A 16378-nucleotide genomic window follows, 5' to 3' on the forward strand; every position below is an offset into this window, starting at 1 on the left:
ACGCAAAACGGCCGATGGGTTTACACGAGTTCTTAATCTCACCTTATCTGAAGCGTACCTCAGTTCAATGTTCTTTTTGGTCGTTAATGGGGTTGCAAAGGTCAGTAAGGTTCGCTGTGTACGTCACATATCTTTATGATAATATAGTTTAACTGTTTAATTATCAACAAGGCGCCATTAACTCAGTTTGGTCTCCGACAGAATGCTTTATGAAGGAAAAAAATTCTGTCTTATTAAGGCAAGGAGCAAGCGCCCGATTCGCAGCGCTTGTCAACAAATTCCTAAAAAACGTTAATTGCCTGGGTAGGTGTATAGGCACTCGTGGATTTCCATCTGTACAATGACAGTTTTTTCAGCGTAGGCCTGCATGCGAGTTCAGTTGTTGAATGCTAAAACGTCAGGTGCGTGCTTTGTTGTTCTGTTCAGTTACGTAGATGGCTATCATTAATGGCAAACAACTACCCGGAAATGGGTTGCTAATGCGCTGTGTTCGTGAGTCCGTTATAAATATAACCCTTGGGTTTTGCAGTTTAACAACAGATTAGAGTTTGCAGCATGATGTATTAAATGCAAAGGCAACCAACTGTGTAGCTCACGCAGGCAACAATAAAACTAGGCCTATTGGTATGGAGTTGATGTCTCATAGTGCACCAGATCTAATCGTTAAACCGGAAAACGATGTTGATACACCTTCTTTTGATGACGAAAGCTCGAACAGAGTTCGTGCCCGAAGTTTTATTAATCAAGTCCTGCAAAGATCTGACACCGAGTAAGTGCAAAACAATGGATCTATGTATTAACCTTTTTGTGTTTGCAATGTAGGCTATGCTATGTTGCTGGCTACTTGTGTTTATCTGATCTATGCCAAAAGCATTGCAACAGCGCGTCATCACCTTTGTTACCTCGCTATCAGCGCATTAATCAACACGTCGAGTGAAATCAGCTCAAGCGTCACGTCACGAACACACTTGTGTGGTGTGGAATCAGTCATCTAGGAATGCATACTGGTGGCTTTTCCATCTGAGTGTGCTTTGGCATTTAGGAGACTTCATTTTTATGACATAAAATTCTCAGTTCGGTGTTTCTTAACCGATTTCGGACTGTTTTTGTCGCAGCATAGCCATTCGCGGACTAAGCAAATATCATAATGAAGATTATGAACACTTGTCACAGGAAATTTGATTTTGCACAATCGTGGTTGAGAAACACTAGTGTAGAATTAGATTGATTTAGACCTAAAATGAAACGCAAATCAAGTGAGCAGAAAATAAGTTTTTACATTTGCCACAGTTTAGTTTGGAACTGAAAAGTTTGGTCGGTGGATGGCAGTGTGTTGTATGCTGTGTTGTGTCTGTGTTAGGGTTCCTCTATTTCCCGGATTTTTTAATTCCCGGGAATCGGGAAATAATTTTTTCATTTCCCGGGATTCCCGGGAATTCCCGACTGAAATATGTGCCGATTTTTTGTGGGTAATTAAGTCATTGCAATCGCAAAATTAGTTTATTTTCGCAGGAGGCATCTAATTAGCCATGATTTTGTCGATTAAACTATATTTGCAATCTTGTTTGAAGGTAAACAAGATTCAGAAATTACGAAAAATAAATTTGCTTTTTCTAGTACCGCTGGGTGGCGCATTTTCGCGAAAATAATTCGCCACCTCGTATAAAAACGCTTACTTACTTTATCATTAAAATTACAAAACGCCGTATTTTCGTAACAGCTAGCAGAAATTTAAACATTTCCGTTATTTTTTTACAAAATTAACACGTTTTTGCTTGTTTGTCTGTTTCCCGGGAATTGAAAACAAATTTCCCGGGATTCGGGAACGTAATTTTGCCGGGAAATCCCGGGAATTTCCCGTCGAGACATTCCCGGGAAGGAACCCTAGTCTGTGTGTACACTTTTGTACAAATAGTCTCTTATGGCTAATAAAGTTACTCCACGTGTTATGTGCTCCTGTGGTTTTGCCAGTTTCCGTAGCACTGAAAACTAAGGAGGGTATATAGTTTTGACTCAACTTTAAAGCTGTACTTGTTGTTTATTAAACAGCAAAATGGCTGAATACTTGATAAGTGGCGAGACGAGTTACGTTCCCGAAGATGGCTTAACAGCTGGACAGTTACTTAACAATGGAGATGGATTTACCTATAAGTAAGTATAATTCTCAATGTATTCACCGAATGACTTTGTCCAAATATAAACTATGTTTTTTTATAGTGACTTTCTTATTTTACCTGGATTCATTGACTTCACAGCTGAACAAGTGGTAAGAATACATAATTAATTTGATTAAGTTGAATTGAGTTTATTTCGATTAGTAACTCCAATTAAAGGGTTTATGGAATATCTCAGGTATTTTAGGGTGCATTCTTGGAAACCTTCCCAGCTGTTTTAGTTAGTGTTTTTAACTCCAAGAGCTTTTGTTATTATTAAAGGCAAAATGGTTTGATATCTGAAAAAATACTGTGAATTAAGGCAAATCATTGGATATATTATTTCTTGACATTTTTAACCATTCCCATTTGTATTTAAATAGACTTTTTTAAATCCATCCCTGAAGTAAAAAATCAACTGTTCAACTAAAGTTCCAGAATATACTCAAGGCCTTTTAGGGAGCTGAGTGAGACACAAACTGTGTTTTTTCGTTACGAATGACAACATCTATTTTCACAGGATTTAACCTCTGCATTAACAAAAAAGATTTCACTTAAGACACCCCTGATTTCTTCGCCAATGGACACAGTGACAGAATCTGACATGGCTATTGGCATGGCGGTCAGTAAACATTAATATGGTATCTTGTGTAGTCCTGTTATACTTTAAGATTGTTAGGCAATTAATTGACTTTCCGTCTCTAACACTATAAAATTCCAGTTGAAACAGCAGAAATAGGTTTTAAATTGTTTATAGCTCATGGGAGGGATTGGAATTATTCATCATAATTGTACTCCAGAATTTCAAGCTTCAGAAGTAAGGAGGGTCAAGGTGAGTGTAACTAACAGTTTTTTGGCAGATGATTTATTTTGGTTTATGAAGCCATTACAATAACAATATCATGAACTGCTAACTGTTTGCTATAATGTTATTCAGTGCGTTTAGTCCATTGTTTTTCGCACAAAACATGATTTACGATATATTCTGACCCATATTTGTTGCAAACAGAAATATGAACAAGGTTTTATTCAAAATCCGATCACACTAAGCCCCAAAGCTACAGTTAAAGATGTAATAGAGGTAAGAGAAACAAGGTTGTGGTATCTTTGTGCCATTAAAGTGTATTTGACACACTTTATTTACAGGTGAAAAACAAATTTGGATTTTCAGGAGTTCCAATCACAGATGATGGTACACCTACTGGAAAACTTGTTGGTCTTGTTTCATCAAGAGATTTTGATTTTCTTAAACCTGAAAGTTCTAACACCGTGGTTGCAGAGGTATATAATTTTTATGGCAATCATTAAAATCATAGGAAATTAGTTTCATTTGTGTTGTGTACAATATATAATAAATATACATGTATATTTGTACCACAAAAAGGGCTGTCTAAGGCTAAACATACATGTTATTCTATAACTATGCCAATTGCAGCAGCTGATTGTGGAAAAAATTCTCATGTGTGTATATGACATGTTTTAAACCACAAAGCATTGTTATGAAACTGTCACATTAGCTCATGTCTCTGCCTTAAGACTGTTTGCATTTGACACTGTACATTTTTGATTAGGTTATGACACCAAGGGATCGATTAATCACTGCTGACACATCTGTCACATTACAAGAAGCAAATCAAATCCTTGCACAGAGTAAAAAAGGTAAGAAGAAGTTTGCTTACCAAAATTAGCTCTCTATTTTGCATTGCCTGTTAAATATTCGAATGTTGTATTTAAAAGGGGTGGACATTGTATAGTGTTACACTTCTTTACATGGACTGTAAAGGCTTTTTTTATATTAGGCTGTGCTGCATATGGAAAGGCAATATAATAAAAGTCACCCTTATGGTGGGTATATTTTAAAGCATTGGTATTTGGAATTTCAGTATAATTGTTAACACTTAAAATCTTATTATGGGTCCCCTTCCCTGAAGGGGACACATATTGATTTTACTCAAAATGTTTTGTTTTTTTTTCTTTTTTTTTCTTCTACCCAAAGTTTGTCCAATCGTTTTTCCATCAAATCCTTGATGGATTTGGATGAAATTTACACAGATGGTAGATGTAGTTATGTAGATGTGCATCCCACTTTGTTTTTGTTGATAACCCCAGTATTTACCCCACTAGCCCCCTAAAATGGGTATTTTTTCCCCGAAGTTTGTCCGACTCGTTTTTCCATCAAATGTTTGATGGATTTGGCTGAAATTTGCACAGATGGTAGATGTAGTTATGTAGATGTGCATCCCACTTTGTTTTTGTTGATAACCCCAGTATTTACCCCGCTCGCCCCCTAAAATGGGTATTTTTTCCCCGAAGTTTGTCCGACTCGTTTTTCCATCAAATGTTTGATGGATTTGGCTGAAATTTACACAGATGGTAGATATAGTTATGTAGATGTGCATCCCACTTTGTTTTGTTGATAACCCCGTTAGCCCCCTAAAATGGGTGAGTTTTTAAACAGTGTCAGAATTGGCTGAAATTTGGATTTCTTGTATAGTATGCCATTTATATGTGTCGATTGTTGCATTCAACCCTGTAGTCCTAACATTTACCCCACAAGCCCCCAAAGTGTAAAACGTATTTGTATGTTACTGGTCACCACAAACGAAAGATTTCTTTGGAGCAATAGTGTTACAAGGGCAACCAGTTGTATGTTGCTCATTGGTGGGTTGCTTGGTGGTCGTTTTTGCGCCATGGCAGTTAGGGGCTTGTTAACAGCCCTATGACGTCAGAAACATTAACGGTTGTTGCTCAAAACACCTCTAGTGGTCGAAATTTTAAACATTGGCGGATTAGGCTGAAATTTTGCAGTACTATTGATTGAGTCATTGTGGTTTTTACATCTTTTTTAGTTTGTGTGTCGAACCCAATTAGTTGCTCTACTAGCCCCCTAAAATGGGTCAGTTTTTTAAAACGTTAAATAGGACATACTTTAACCAATATCTGGGGTGAATCTAATTTTATAGTTTGTATTCTACATAGTATTATTATTTAAGCCCAGTGCCGATCACTGTGTTTTACCTTACATCACCCGACTTTCTCATGGTTATCTCTTGAATTGCATTATTTTCAACTTTACATTTGTGGGGACCCATGAGTTTTTGCCTGCAGAAACGACTAAAGTTATAAAAGACGATGGCTAATATGGGACCCAACACAAAATAAGCATAGGAAATATATTTATGTTTTAAAATAGGTTATAGTGTATATGCAAGGGCAATATGTGCTGAGCCACCCTTCTAGTTTTTTTGTCTTTTTGGTTTTTACTTCAGTCCTTGGAGTCTTCTTGGTGCTTGGTATCCTGTGTATGTTTGTAAATTGACTCCAAATAGTCTGACACACTGATAATGAAGAAAGCTTCAACAAAAAACAAACATTGTTCACATACCAAGGATGTAGCATTTAGATTCCATCTCTTTAAGTTTTTAATTACACAGTTTTAAAATCTGATTGTCAGAAAATATATATATACACACATACAATACAATTTAACTGACACAAAATTGAATGAATGTATTTTTTACACATTGCTATAAGACTGTACTAGTAGGTTTTATTGTGTAGCTAAAAATATGTTGTGTATTTGTGTTAATCAGGTTAAAAAAATTCTCAAAACTAGTTTATGTTTCTGAATGTAACATAACACAGCACATAACACATCACCTAATACAAGGGAAGATTATAACAATTTACAATGTAGACAGCGTGTAATGTCAACCACACAAAATCTTTTTAATCTGTAAGGATTGGACAGTACGAATATAATAAATAACAGTTTATGAAAGCCGTAAATTTAATTTGGTAGTTGCATAATCTTCATAGCAATGTACATTGGGGGTAAACTGTTGTGTTAAATATTGAAGGAAAGCTTCCAATTGTTGATGATGATAATCGACTGGTTTCACTCATCGCGCGAACTGATCTTAAAAAGAACAGAGAATTTCCCCTTGCTTCGAAAGACCAACGCAAACAGCTGTTGTGTGGTGCTGCAGTTTCCACTAGAGAAGAGGACAAATATAGATTGGAGTTGTTGGCTGATGCTGGTGTTGATGCAGTGGTGCTTGTAAGTTTATCATTGTGTGAGAGTATTTATGTCCTATAAATCAGCATTGTGCAGCCTTCAATTTAATTCTAAACCTCAGAAGTAATTACCTGATTCGACCATGTTGTGTGGTATTTAAATCAAGCCAATAGTCTGACAAAAATTTTGTTATCGCTGGTTTAACCATGATGTTATATTTCAAGAAATTCCAGATTGTTAGTGATACATTACAATGTTAACTTTTGTATGTATTTGTAGGATTCATCACAAGGCAATTCCATGTACCAAATCAACATGGTCCGATACATCAAACAAAAATATCCAGAACTTCAGGTCATTGGAGGCAATGGTAAAAATTGCTGTACTTGTACCAACTCGTAGCTCGTTTAAATCTATGTTAATAACCAATTGTTTATTTTTGTTACTTTTTTAAGCAAACTTTGTTGTTTAGTTTTTGACACTTTTTGAATTGATGTCATTAGGATCAAGTGTTAAATCGAATAAATGTAATTTTTTTTTATTGATTTAAATGCACATTTGTTTTTAGTTGTAACAGCATCCCAAGCCAAGAATTTGATTGATGCTGGTGTTGATGCTTTGCGTGTTGGTATGGGAAGTGGATCTATTTGCATTACTCAAGAAGGTCAGTGTTTTCTTTTTTTGAAACAAACATTTGTTTCGGCATTAAACTTGTTTATCCAAGCAAATGTATTTGCCCCTTAAACATGATTCATCAATTTCTCATTATGATTTCATTTGTGAATTACATTAGACTATTCTTTACAATAACGTTAGGTTTCTTATTTTGTTAAAATTAATTTCAGTAATTCTTCGTTTAAACTTTTGCAAAAAAGACCAGTGTGCCTGTTTGTTGTTAAAAAAACTGTGTCAGAAACAACTTAAATATTTTTGCTTCACTGAATCTTTTTTCCCTTTTTTCTTCAAAACTATCTTTGCTGTCAGTCAACTGTTATTAGCAATCTTATGTCAACCCTATGTTTCAGAGAAATTGGCTTGCACCAGTTTAGGTGACCCATCCGTGTATGGTTCATACTGTAAGTGCTTTAGACAGCTTGGTCCATGCAGACATGTGTGCAATCATGTTGAGAATCTTGAGACAACTGCTTGTGGCTTTGTGCTAGTTTGCTTGAATTGTTTGACATTAAATTTGCACAATGATTTATGTGTTCTACCACCACTAAAACTTAGTGACCAACAAAAGAATGATTGACTTTGTCTGGTTTGAACTTGCCAACATAGAAAAAAACAATTCTACACCAATGTAAGTCAAGACAGAAATAGCTTTAAAATAGTTGTGACAGAAGAGGAAAAAGGTTAATATTTGTGCAGTTGTTTTTTAAAATTATCTTTAAAACTTTTTTAAATTTTCATGAACATTCTGGATAAAATCTTGAAATTCTGGAATGAACAATTAATTGACAAATTGATGAGAACTTATTTGTATTCTTAAGCAATTGCACTAACCTTTAGTCTTTCATACAACAATCATAACTTTCCAAAACTGTATTTTCATTTCATGTAGAAATTCGTTACTGTTGGTTGGTGTTCATGGATAACTTATTTCCTATTAAATAACAATATTTTTACTTGTTGAGTTTATTGCCATTTTTCCTTGATATTTTACTTCTCACCCAAACCCAGTGTTTGTTAATGTTTTCTCACAAGGCACAGATAAGATTTAGCCAAAACATATTGTTTGTTGCTACACAAACATGCAATGTAAGGCAATATATTTCAATCAACCAGTGTTTCAAATCTTACTGTTAGATATGGCTTTTCTATATCATTCGTTTGTCAATGGTAAGCTTGTCAAATGTTTTTTCAATCATTGGTAATTCAAAGTACAACAAACCCAATATACACTGGCCTTATCTTTATGCAATATCATGTGATCATCCAAAGCAGATAGTATCCATTAAAAAAAAGTAAAATATTGGCCAATGCAATCATTTTAATAAACTCAGACAAAAATCCCAGTGGTCTACAGCAAACAATACCTGGTAACAATAATACACAAATGCAATGTGTATCATACAAAAGCTTAGTTAATAAATAAATCACATGGTTAGGATTTTGGTCTTTATGGTCATGCTTGTCAATTTTTGCCTGATGTAATTTGGCCACCCCACTGCATCATTCGCATGATGTGTGATGGAAAATTGTAGTATGTGTGTTGGAATACTACAGCAATTTGTCATCACATCAAATCTGCACACACCACAGATTAATAACCAAACTAGGAAAAAAGTGTGACTTAATATTGCCCACATTTTCTTGATTTTTTTCTCTTGCCGATTAGGTTTTCTGCCATGTGTTAATGTAGTCTTTCGCTATGTAACAATGTTTTGTGTTTTGAGAAACAAATTTTGATCTTTTACCTTTTCGATGTTCTAAACAATTCATATTGCCCTGCATAAGTGTGTGTTGTCTTGATTGAATTGCAGTGACCATTGACAAAACAAAATATTATTGTTAACCAAAGTTTGCTTTTACCAGTGATGGCCGTTGGGCGACCACAAGCTACAGCCGTTTACAAAGTTGCTGAATATGCCAGAAGATTTAGTGTTCCTGTGATTGCGGATGGAGGAATTCAGAATGTTGGTCATGTGACAAAAGCACTGTCCCTAGGTGCTTCAACTGGTAAGATTAACATTGTAGATTTCATCACAAACATGTAAATGTCTCATGGAATGAAAATGCATGGATCCATTCTATATTAAGCAAGCTGCAAGTGCACACTGTAAGGTTGCATATTCAAGCAATGTCTTGTCACCAGCTGCACTGATGAGACCTTATAAGTCAAAAAATAGTGTGCACTGCCTGCAGCCTATTTTATTAGTTTATAAAATTCGTTTATAGATGGTAGACATTTACATTTTTTATTCTTTGCAGTGATGATGGGTTCCCTTCTTGCTGCTACATCAGAATCACCAGGCGAATATTTTTATTCTGACGGAATTCGGTTGAAAAAGTACAGAGGAATGGGATCTATTGATGCAATGGATGCTAATAAATCAAGTCAAAGTCGCTATTACAGGTGAAAAAATTTGTTTCTGTAAAGCTGTGTGATAAAGGTTAGCATTTTTAGCGTCACAGAACAAAGCCAAACTAGAAGGTTGCACATTATAACAGCCAATCTTTGTTTGCATTTCACAACCACTGAAGGCACCAATAATATTTATCAGTGTTGATTAACTGCATATACTTCATACAGTTTTTGGTTCAATCTGAGACTAAACAAACTTCAAGACATTATTTGTCAAATGTTAAGATGAACATGATTAATAGTTGAACTGGCAAACCCCTACTACAAAGCTGACATTTGCAGCATAGCAAGCAGGCAATGGTGCTTGTGATTCAACAGGCTCAGCTCAGTGTACCTCAGTTGGTAGGGTGAGTCCTGAAAAGACTCCTATCATGTGTTAAAATCCTACCATATGTGGGATTGTTTGGTGAAAGGCTGATTTGGTATAACACCTGGTGTACTATGATTCATTTGTTAAATGTTTTTACAGTGAAAAGGACAAGATCCGAGTGGCACAGGGAGTTGCAGGTGCAGTACAAGACAAAGGATCTGTTCATACTTTTATTCCTTACCTGATTGCTGGTATTCAACATGGATGTCAAGACATTGGGAGCCGAAGTTTATCCCAACTCAGGTATTGTGTTGCTACATATTACACCAGAGCATTAGCAGGAAAACGGGTTTTTGTAGGAAAATTATTCATTAAGTTTGGAGAAAAATATCATTTAAATTGTCAGTGTTTCGTTTTGTTATTGTAAAAAAGTAGGACGCAGCAACTAAGGGTTGTAAAAATTAGGCCAAACTTGTTTGTGTGTTTTGTCACAGATCAATGATGTACAGCGGAGAACTTAAATTTGAAAGGCGAACGATGTCTGCACAGATTGAGGGTGGAGTTCACGGTTTGCATTCGTGAGTAATTTCCACTAGTGGTTTATTTAGATATTAACACAAAAATTGGTACTTTGCTAGCCTGCCGTTTTCGCTAACTTTCTCAAATATCTTCTTGAACTTGCATGACGAATGATAACATAGCTTTGAACGATGCTTTTTTGATACCGATGATCCGTATCGCATATGTTTTGAGGCAGCTAATGCTAACAAATTTTCGATAAATCTCCCACTTATAAAACAATAATATTTTAAAACACACACGATAACAAAGCCGAAATATCAAATTGCTTGTGTAAGGTATACAGGTAGGCGAGTTGTTTTTTACCTTTAATAATCGTCGTTGTGTGTAATTGTCGACCTACGGCAGAAAAACAACAACAACCAATTTTGTATCGTGTTAAAGTATTACGCCAATAAATAATCAACTGCAGACAGTGCACACTGTTTCAACCAAGCCGTATTGGCTACTGTAGTTATCCAAGCCAAACACGGCCTAAGATCTCTTCTCATCGCTTAACGGTCTTTAAAAAACGTTCTTCAGCAGCATTCCTACAAAATTGAACATGAATAAAATCATTTTCACGTTTGCAAACTTGTAAGCCTTCTTTAAGTGTAATCCCAGACTGTTGATTGTCTGCCGCACTAACATAACCACCAATTATTTTGCATGTCTTGCGCATTGCAGTGTGTTTCCATGTAAGTATGCATGCGATTTGACGTTGTTGTGCAGTGAACAACGAAAGAGCTATACATTTTTATACCGCTTAAGTCATGAAAATGTTTACAAATACAGACGAATCCGGATAATTGCATAAGGATTATGTCGTTAAACTGTTGCCAATCACTTGCTAAAAAATCATAATCGCATAATCTGGTTAGTTGCATAAAAAAGCTTAGCAAATTAGGTATGCGATTAAACGCATTCGTCAGTGCTGTGTTTAACCGAGGCACTGATTTATTTTGACAATATTTTTGTTGTTGTGTTTATGTTTACGGTTACGTATCATTGTTAGCCACCCCTTTAAACTAGATTTTTGACTTGGTCTTGCAGCTATGAAAAGCCACACCACTGACAGGGACTTATGGATGTCTTCAGACACATCACATGACAAATCTACTGTCAAAAGCCGCAACTGACGTTCAGATCTTACCTGCACAAAACAAGACAATCCACTGCCCTTACATCTTGTTGTTACTGTCTGTTTTTCTGTCCGTGCTGTCTTGTGCTTCCAAATACAATCAACACAAAACGACTACGTTTTAACACAGCGGTTTTATTTATTACGGCTTTTCTGCGATTCTTTCCCAGTCCCGTGTGTGGTTAGCTGGCAGATTGCATCTGGCTTTTAATGGGTTAAGTTTCTCCAGTGACGGCGGCGATTTAGCGCCAACAGGCAAAGGTGCTTTGTGTGAAGTGGGCGTGTACAGCTTGTCAATAGGGTCTACAAAAAAGGTTAATTCATTCAAATTGCCTAGTAGGTGAAAATGTTGGCAACGTTTAAGTGCAAAAAAGCTGATTTCATTGATAGAAACAGCGAGAATAAAACTGTTACTTCGCCGTTCGATTAACAAATTAACAACAGATTGTGTCAAAAACTTAACCAATGGATAATCTCTTGTTAAACACAAGAGGGTTTAATATTAGGACTATTTAAAGCATTTGTATGAGAATATAAGATTTATTGTTTTAGAATTTAGATTATTAGGTATTTTAAGGATAATTAGTGTTTTTGTGAAGCAAAATTCTTACCAACACCAGTGGGGAAGTGTAGTTGATATGTTGTCTCGAATCGGTTCCATGGGCCAACTTCCACCGGTTCAATCTCAGAAAAGTCGGGAAACGAAATATCTACTTCCACTTTTTCGATTCTACATCAGAAAATGCAAACAAATTATACCAACTTCGGTGCAAGTAATACATGGGCCACTATGCATAACATGATGTAGGGGTTTGCAACATTAAAATCGTAGTCTATTGTTATATTAGTTGGATTTTGTCAAAATAAAAGTGGATTTTTTTCATGTTTGCCAAATGGTGAGCACCACTCAGATTGAGAAGCCTTGATAAAGTAAAAATTAAAGGGAACTACATTAAAATCAATTAGAACCAAGTAATGTCACTTTGCGAACTTCTTCTCAGCCGACTAAAATTTATGGCCAGTAAGGAAGATTTCCGTTGTTTTAGGTCAATTTAGGACAATATCCTTGCCTCAAATACCCTTTCTTACCGCAAACAAGAAACTTTTATTTAGTCTCAATATTCGTTGCATAAAAGTTACCTATAACTACACTTAATCAAAACGTTTTGGGTAAAATAAAAAATGACAATATTCATTCTGTTACCGCAACAAAAAGGTATTTACTCACGGTTTGTTTGGGTCTGTGGGATGAACTCGTCCTACTTGACAAACATAAAGTCCATTGACACTATGACCCGTCCTCGGTGCCCTAAAAACATCAGTGTATTGGCCACAAATGAAAAATTCGCTCACACAAACATGCTATATTTCAAAGAAATAATGTGTTTGTCCATTATAGACCAGTGCAAAATAAACTCAATTAGCAATTTATTTGGATATCGGAGATGGCCCAACACTCCAGTGTTACGTTTGGCCAAGTACAATGATTTCGTTGCTCTGCCAATCATCATCGACGGTAATATGACGTCACACACACATGACGTAACAATGCACTGGTCGCTTATGCTTTCGGTCTTTCAGAAAACATACCCAAGTAACTCGTTCGTTTCAAGAAATAGTTTTATTTATAATTGGTGCTTGCTATTAAACAAAGTTTAGCAGATTTCAGTCGGCCACCAAGCATCACTTTTATGAACTGGGCACTAAAAATTGGCCCGGTTAGTCCCAATTTAAAACGGGAACAGCTTTGAATTCGTTTTATGGTGGTTAAGTTGATTTCGCTCAGTGAAATAAAACATAGCAACACAACTAAAACAATCATCAAGTCCGAAATAGCCGCACAACGTTGAAACATTTTACAAAATAGCGGGGACCACAATTGGTGGACAATGGGTGAACGCGCTGCAAAAATTTTACAAAAAAAGAAATTATTAGTTAAAATATGCGCACCTACCTAACTTTACCCACTTGACCGACAGTTAACTGTGGATGGTGGTTTGTAAATTCTCTCAGTTTTATTGCATCAGCTATCCCAGCCATGACCGAATTAGATTTAGTTTCTGACAAACAGCAACTAAATAATCACAAAACTAACGGGAAAGAAATTGTAGACATAATAATTCAAGCTTGATTAAATGTCGGAAAATATAAACTTTCAGCTGCATAACGCTAAATTCAAGCTCATTAAAACCTAAACGTATTATCTAATGCTAACTGATCAAAATATTTTGTGTTGAAGATTCTTCTGTAACTAATTAAAACATCCGCAAACTCTCTCAACAAGCACTTGAGGTCCAAAACTCTTTTCATCTACCAGTGTAGCATTTAATTGGGCTACTAGGCACAAGGCAAGTTTCCTGAGACAAATTTATATCACAGTCGCCCGATTCCCACCTAGAGTTCGACCAGATGTCTAACAATTACATATCTTGGTAACCAAATATGTTGCCTCGTGTCGCACCTCTTGTTCCCATTGTCCCGGTGCTTTTAAAGAAACATTATATGTTTATGTGTAAACAGATGAAGGTGAGAAGGTAGGTCAAGCTTCATAAAGTATTACACTTACTCCCAGATAAAAAGTTTTTCGTGCAATTGATTTGTTATCGCAAGCTGGTGGCTTATTGCGACTTCTTGCAAAAACGTGCAATGTTTAAGCTTGCTCAAGGTACCTTAGAAAACGTTGAATTTATTTACCTTACAACATGAACATTTTAACTTGGCATGTTGGTCGCTTTATAGCGGAGTACACAATGTTGGAATAAACAAACCACGTTTTGCCACAGAATTGATTTTACACACATTTTTTTGCTAATCGTTGCTCAGTAGAAAACAACAAGGAAGCTGCCCATCTATGATCAAATACTTGCTGCATTTGTGACGTTTTGAAAAGAAGCATAATGTGGATGCAAATGTGGACAATCGTTAAAAAGTACAAACAGTGTTATCGAGGTCCCAACTCCCAATTGGACGGGCTTCTGACAACGAGTTGGGGATTGCGTTTTTTCCCCGTGTTGTCAAAACGACCTTTTCGTTGTTTAAAGGCATGCGTATTTGTAATCAGACAAAACAGTTCAATGACCGTAAAAGTGGGATGGTTTCAGGCGTGTTTTTTTACTTTGCAGTTGCGGTTTTTAAGAGTTAACCTGGCAACACTGGCTACGATTTCCGTGTACACATTTTTCATTGGCTGTGTGATAACCAACCCTTAGAACTTCTACAAACTCATTAGAACTGTGGGGTAATACCAGTGAAACCTATACAATATATATTTTTACCTTTTTCCAAAACTTTATGACTGACAAGTTTTCTGGACCAGCCCTTCTATTCAGCACAACTGTTGAAGCAAATTCCATGTTTTCAAACATTTTCATTATTTCCTTTGGCTTGTTTTCTTGGACAACAACTAAATAAAAAATCCCCCTGCAATATAAAACAATGGTTCAGCTTTTTAAGAACTCAAACACACTTAGATAGTTCACAGATCTTTTTTTTCAAAAATATTGTAACTTTGTTCTTAAGTATCAAGAAGTGTCAGGTATAAAAAAGTTTACTGGATTTAACTCAAAAACAAGAAATTGAATCATAGTCATGTTTATCACACAGTAAAAAGTATAAAGCTGAATTGTTACCGCTTGGAGAGAAGTTTGGGCACATCTGGAAACAGTCTATCCATAACTTCACGTCCACAAATCCCTCCAGCCCAAGTCCAAGCTATTCCAGTCTCAAGTAGCTCATGTGATGGAGTTACCACATAGGGAGGGTTAAGTATTAAAATATCAACCCAGTTCTGTAACCTGGGCAGCAGTCCATGTACCTGCAAATTAATTTGTGTAAAATGTTTAAGGCAACATACTCCATTAAAAACAAAAAATTTTAAACTGTGACAATTGCTTTTACTTTTTTAAATACTGTAAATAGTGAATTATAATGGTAATTAGTGATGGGACGAGTACCCAGTACTCGGTATCGATAGTATTGAACGAATTCAGTGGTATCGATACTCGTACTCGGTATCGAAATATTTTGTCTCAGTTTTCGATACCAACGTGAGAGTGTAGAAGGCCGATTTACACCTAAAGAATACGGGCAACTTTATGCTAATATTTGCTTCGGGCAGCACAAAATTGGAAAAAAGTTCTGCCATTTTATGTACATCTTTTTCGCTATCACATGGACATTACATTTTTCGGCATGTGTGTGTGCCCCCCGACCATGGCAGATAAATTAACCAATGATACACAACTAACCACAACACTACACTTAAGTACTTGGTAATCGTACTCGGTATCGAAGGTATATACATGTGGTACTCGTATTCAGTATCGGTACTGGCTTTAAAACCTGGTATCGTCCCATCACTAATGGTAATAAAACCTGATATTTATTATTAAAACTAGACAAGTGTTTCTTTTAGACCTTCCTGAAATGCTTCCAAAAATGTGCTGGGTGAGCCAAATAAGCGTTAAACATATTGAGAAACAAACTACTCTTCAATTAAAAAGCTGTAATGAAAAGAAGAACCACAATAAAACAACCAGGCCTGCAAAGCTAACAAACAATACTTAAACTGATGCATACCAAATCAGTGTTAATGGCATCAACTCGAGTCTCATTGTAGTTTGCAGTTTGTTGAGTGCACAAGGTTGCTTGGCTGTTTCGATCAGTAACTCTAATAAGCAAAACAAAACTTGCAGCAATAATATTTTAAGCCCTTGATATATTCAAGGCAAAAACATACAAGTTTTTATAGTAAATATTTATGTGTAAGTAAAAGGCATCTTAAATAAAGTATAAATCAGGAAAAGTTAACATACAAATGTAATGCTTTAGATTGAAGAATCTTTGCCAAAAATGTGGTGACAATACCTGACCCACTACCAACTTCCAGAGTTAGTGTTGGTCTGAAAGAAAATAAAAACTTTTGTTAAATGTTGTGCAAAAACTACAACTGATTTAGACATACCTCAACTTATTAAGAGCATTTTGTTCTTTTTCTAATGCATCAAGCAACAAAAAAGTGTCTTCAGCTGGTTCATACACATCAGGAAAATCTTTTAGATGTCTATAATCAGGTGTTGCAATACTCATACTATTATTTGATACTAAAATA

At 35.8% G+C, this 16378-nt stretch overlaps 2 protein-coding genes across 3 annotated transcripts; one reads left to right on the forward strand and one right to left on the reverse strand.

Annotated features, from left to right (window-relative positions):
• Positions 1 to 465: 465 nt before the first annotated feature.
• LOC145217667 (inosine-5'-monophosphate dehydrogenase 1-like) lies at positions 466 to 11382 on the forward strand. Of its 2 annotated transcripts, XM_080085003.1 has the most exons (17): positions 490 to 769; positions 2050 to 2151; positions 2218 to 2266; positions 2674 to 2775; positions 2911 to 2985; positions 3163 to 3234; positions 3300 to 3434; positions 3725 to 3812; positions 6014 to 6213; positions 6451 to 6541; positions 6740 to 6835; positions 7197 to 7247; positions 8710 to 8853; positions 9106 to 9250; positions 9729 to 9872; positions 10064 to 10147; positions 11181 to 11382. In XM_080085003.1, the coding sequence occupies exons 1-17, from the start codon at positions 627 to 629 to the stop codon at positions 11200 to 11202; spliced, it is 1743 nt and encodes a 580-aa protein (XP_079941129.1). In that variant the 5' UTR covers positions 490 to 626; the 3' UTR covers positions 11203 to 11382. The 2 variants fall into 2 exon arrangements, with proteins under 2 accessions (XP_079941130.1, XP_079941129.1); XM_080085004.1 differs by lacking the exon at positions 7197 to 7247 and having other exon boundaries at positions 466 to 769.
• Position 11383: 1 nt separating this feature from the next.
• On the reverse strand, positions 11384 to 16370 carry LOC145217671 (methyltransferase HEMK2-like). The gene is made up of 8 exons (XM_080085009.1): positions 16232 to 16370; positions 16083 to 16169; positions 15847 to 15937; positions 14898 to 15082; positions 14544 to 14688; positions 12497 to 12577; positions 11880 to 11998; positions 11384 to 11571 (listed from the first exon to the last, which is right to left on the reverse strand). Exons 1-6 carry the CDS (start codon positions 16354 to 16356, stop codon positions 12557 to 12559), a joined length of 654 nt encoding a protein of 217 aa, XP_079941135.1. The 5' UTR covers positions 16357 to 16370; the 3' UTR covers positions 11384 to 11571; positions 11880 to 11998; positions 12497 to 12556.
• Positions 16371 to 16378: the final 8 nt, after the last annotated feature.

The sequence above is a fragment of the Phallusia mammillata genome, chromosome 3 (genome assembly GCF_965637545.1).
Source record: "Phallusia mammillata chromosome 3, kaPhaMamm4.hap1.1, whole genome shotgun sequence".
Classification (NCBI taxonomy): Eukaryota; Metazoa; Chordata; class Ascidiacea; order Phlebobranchia; family Ascidiidae; genus Phallusia; species Phallusia mammillata.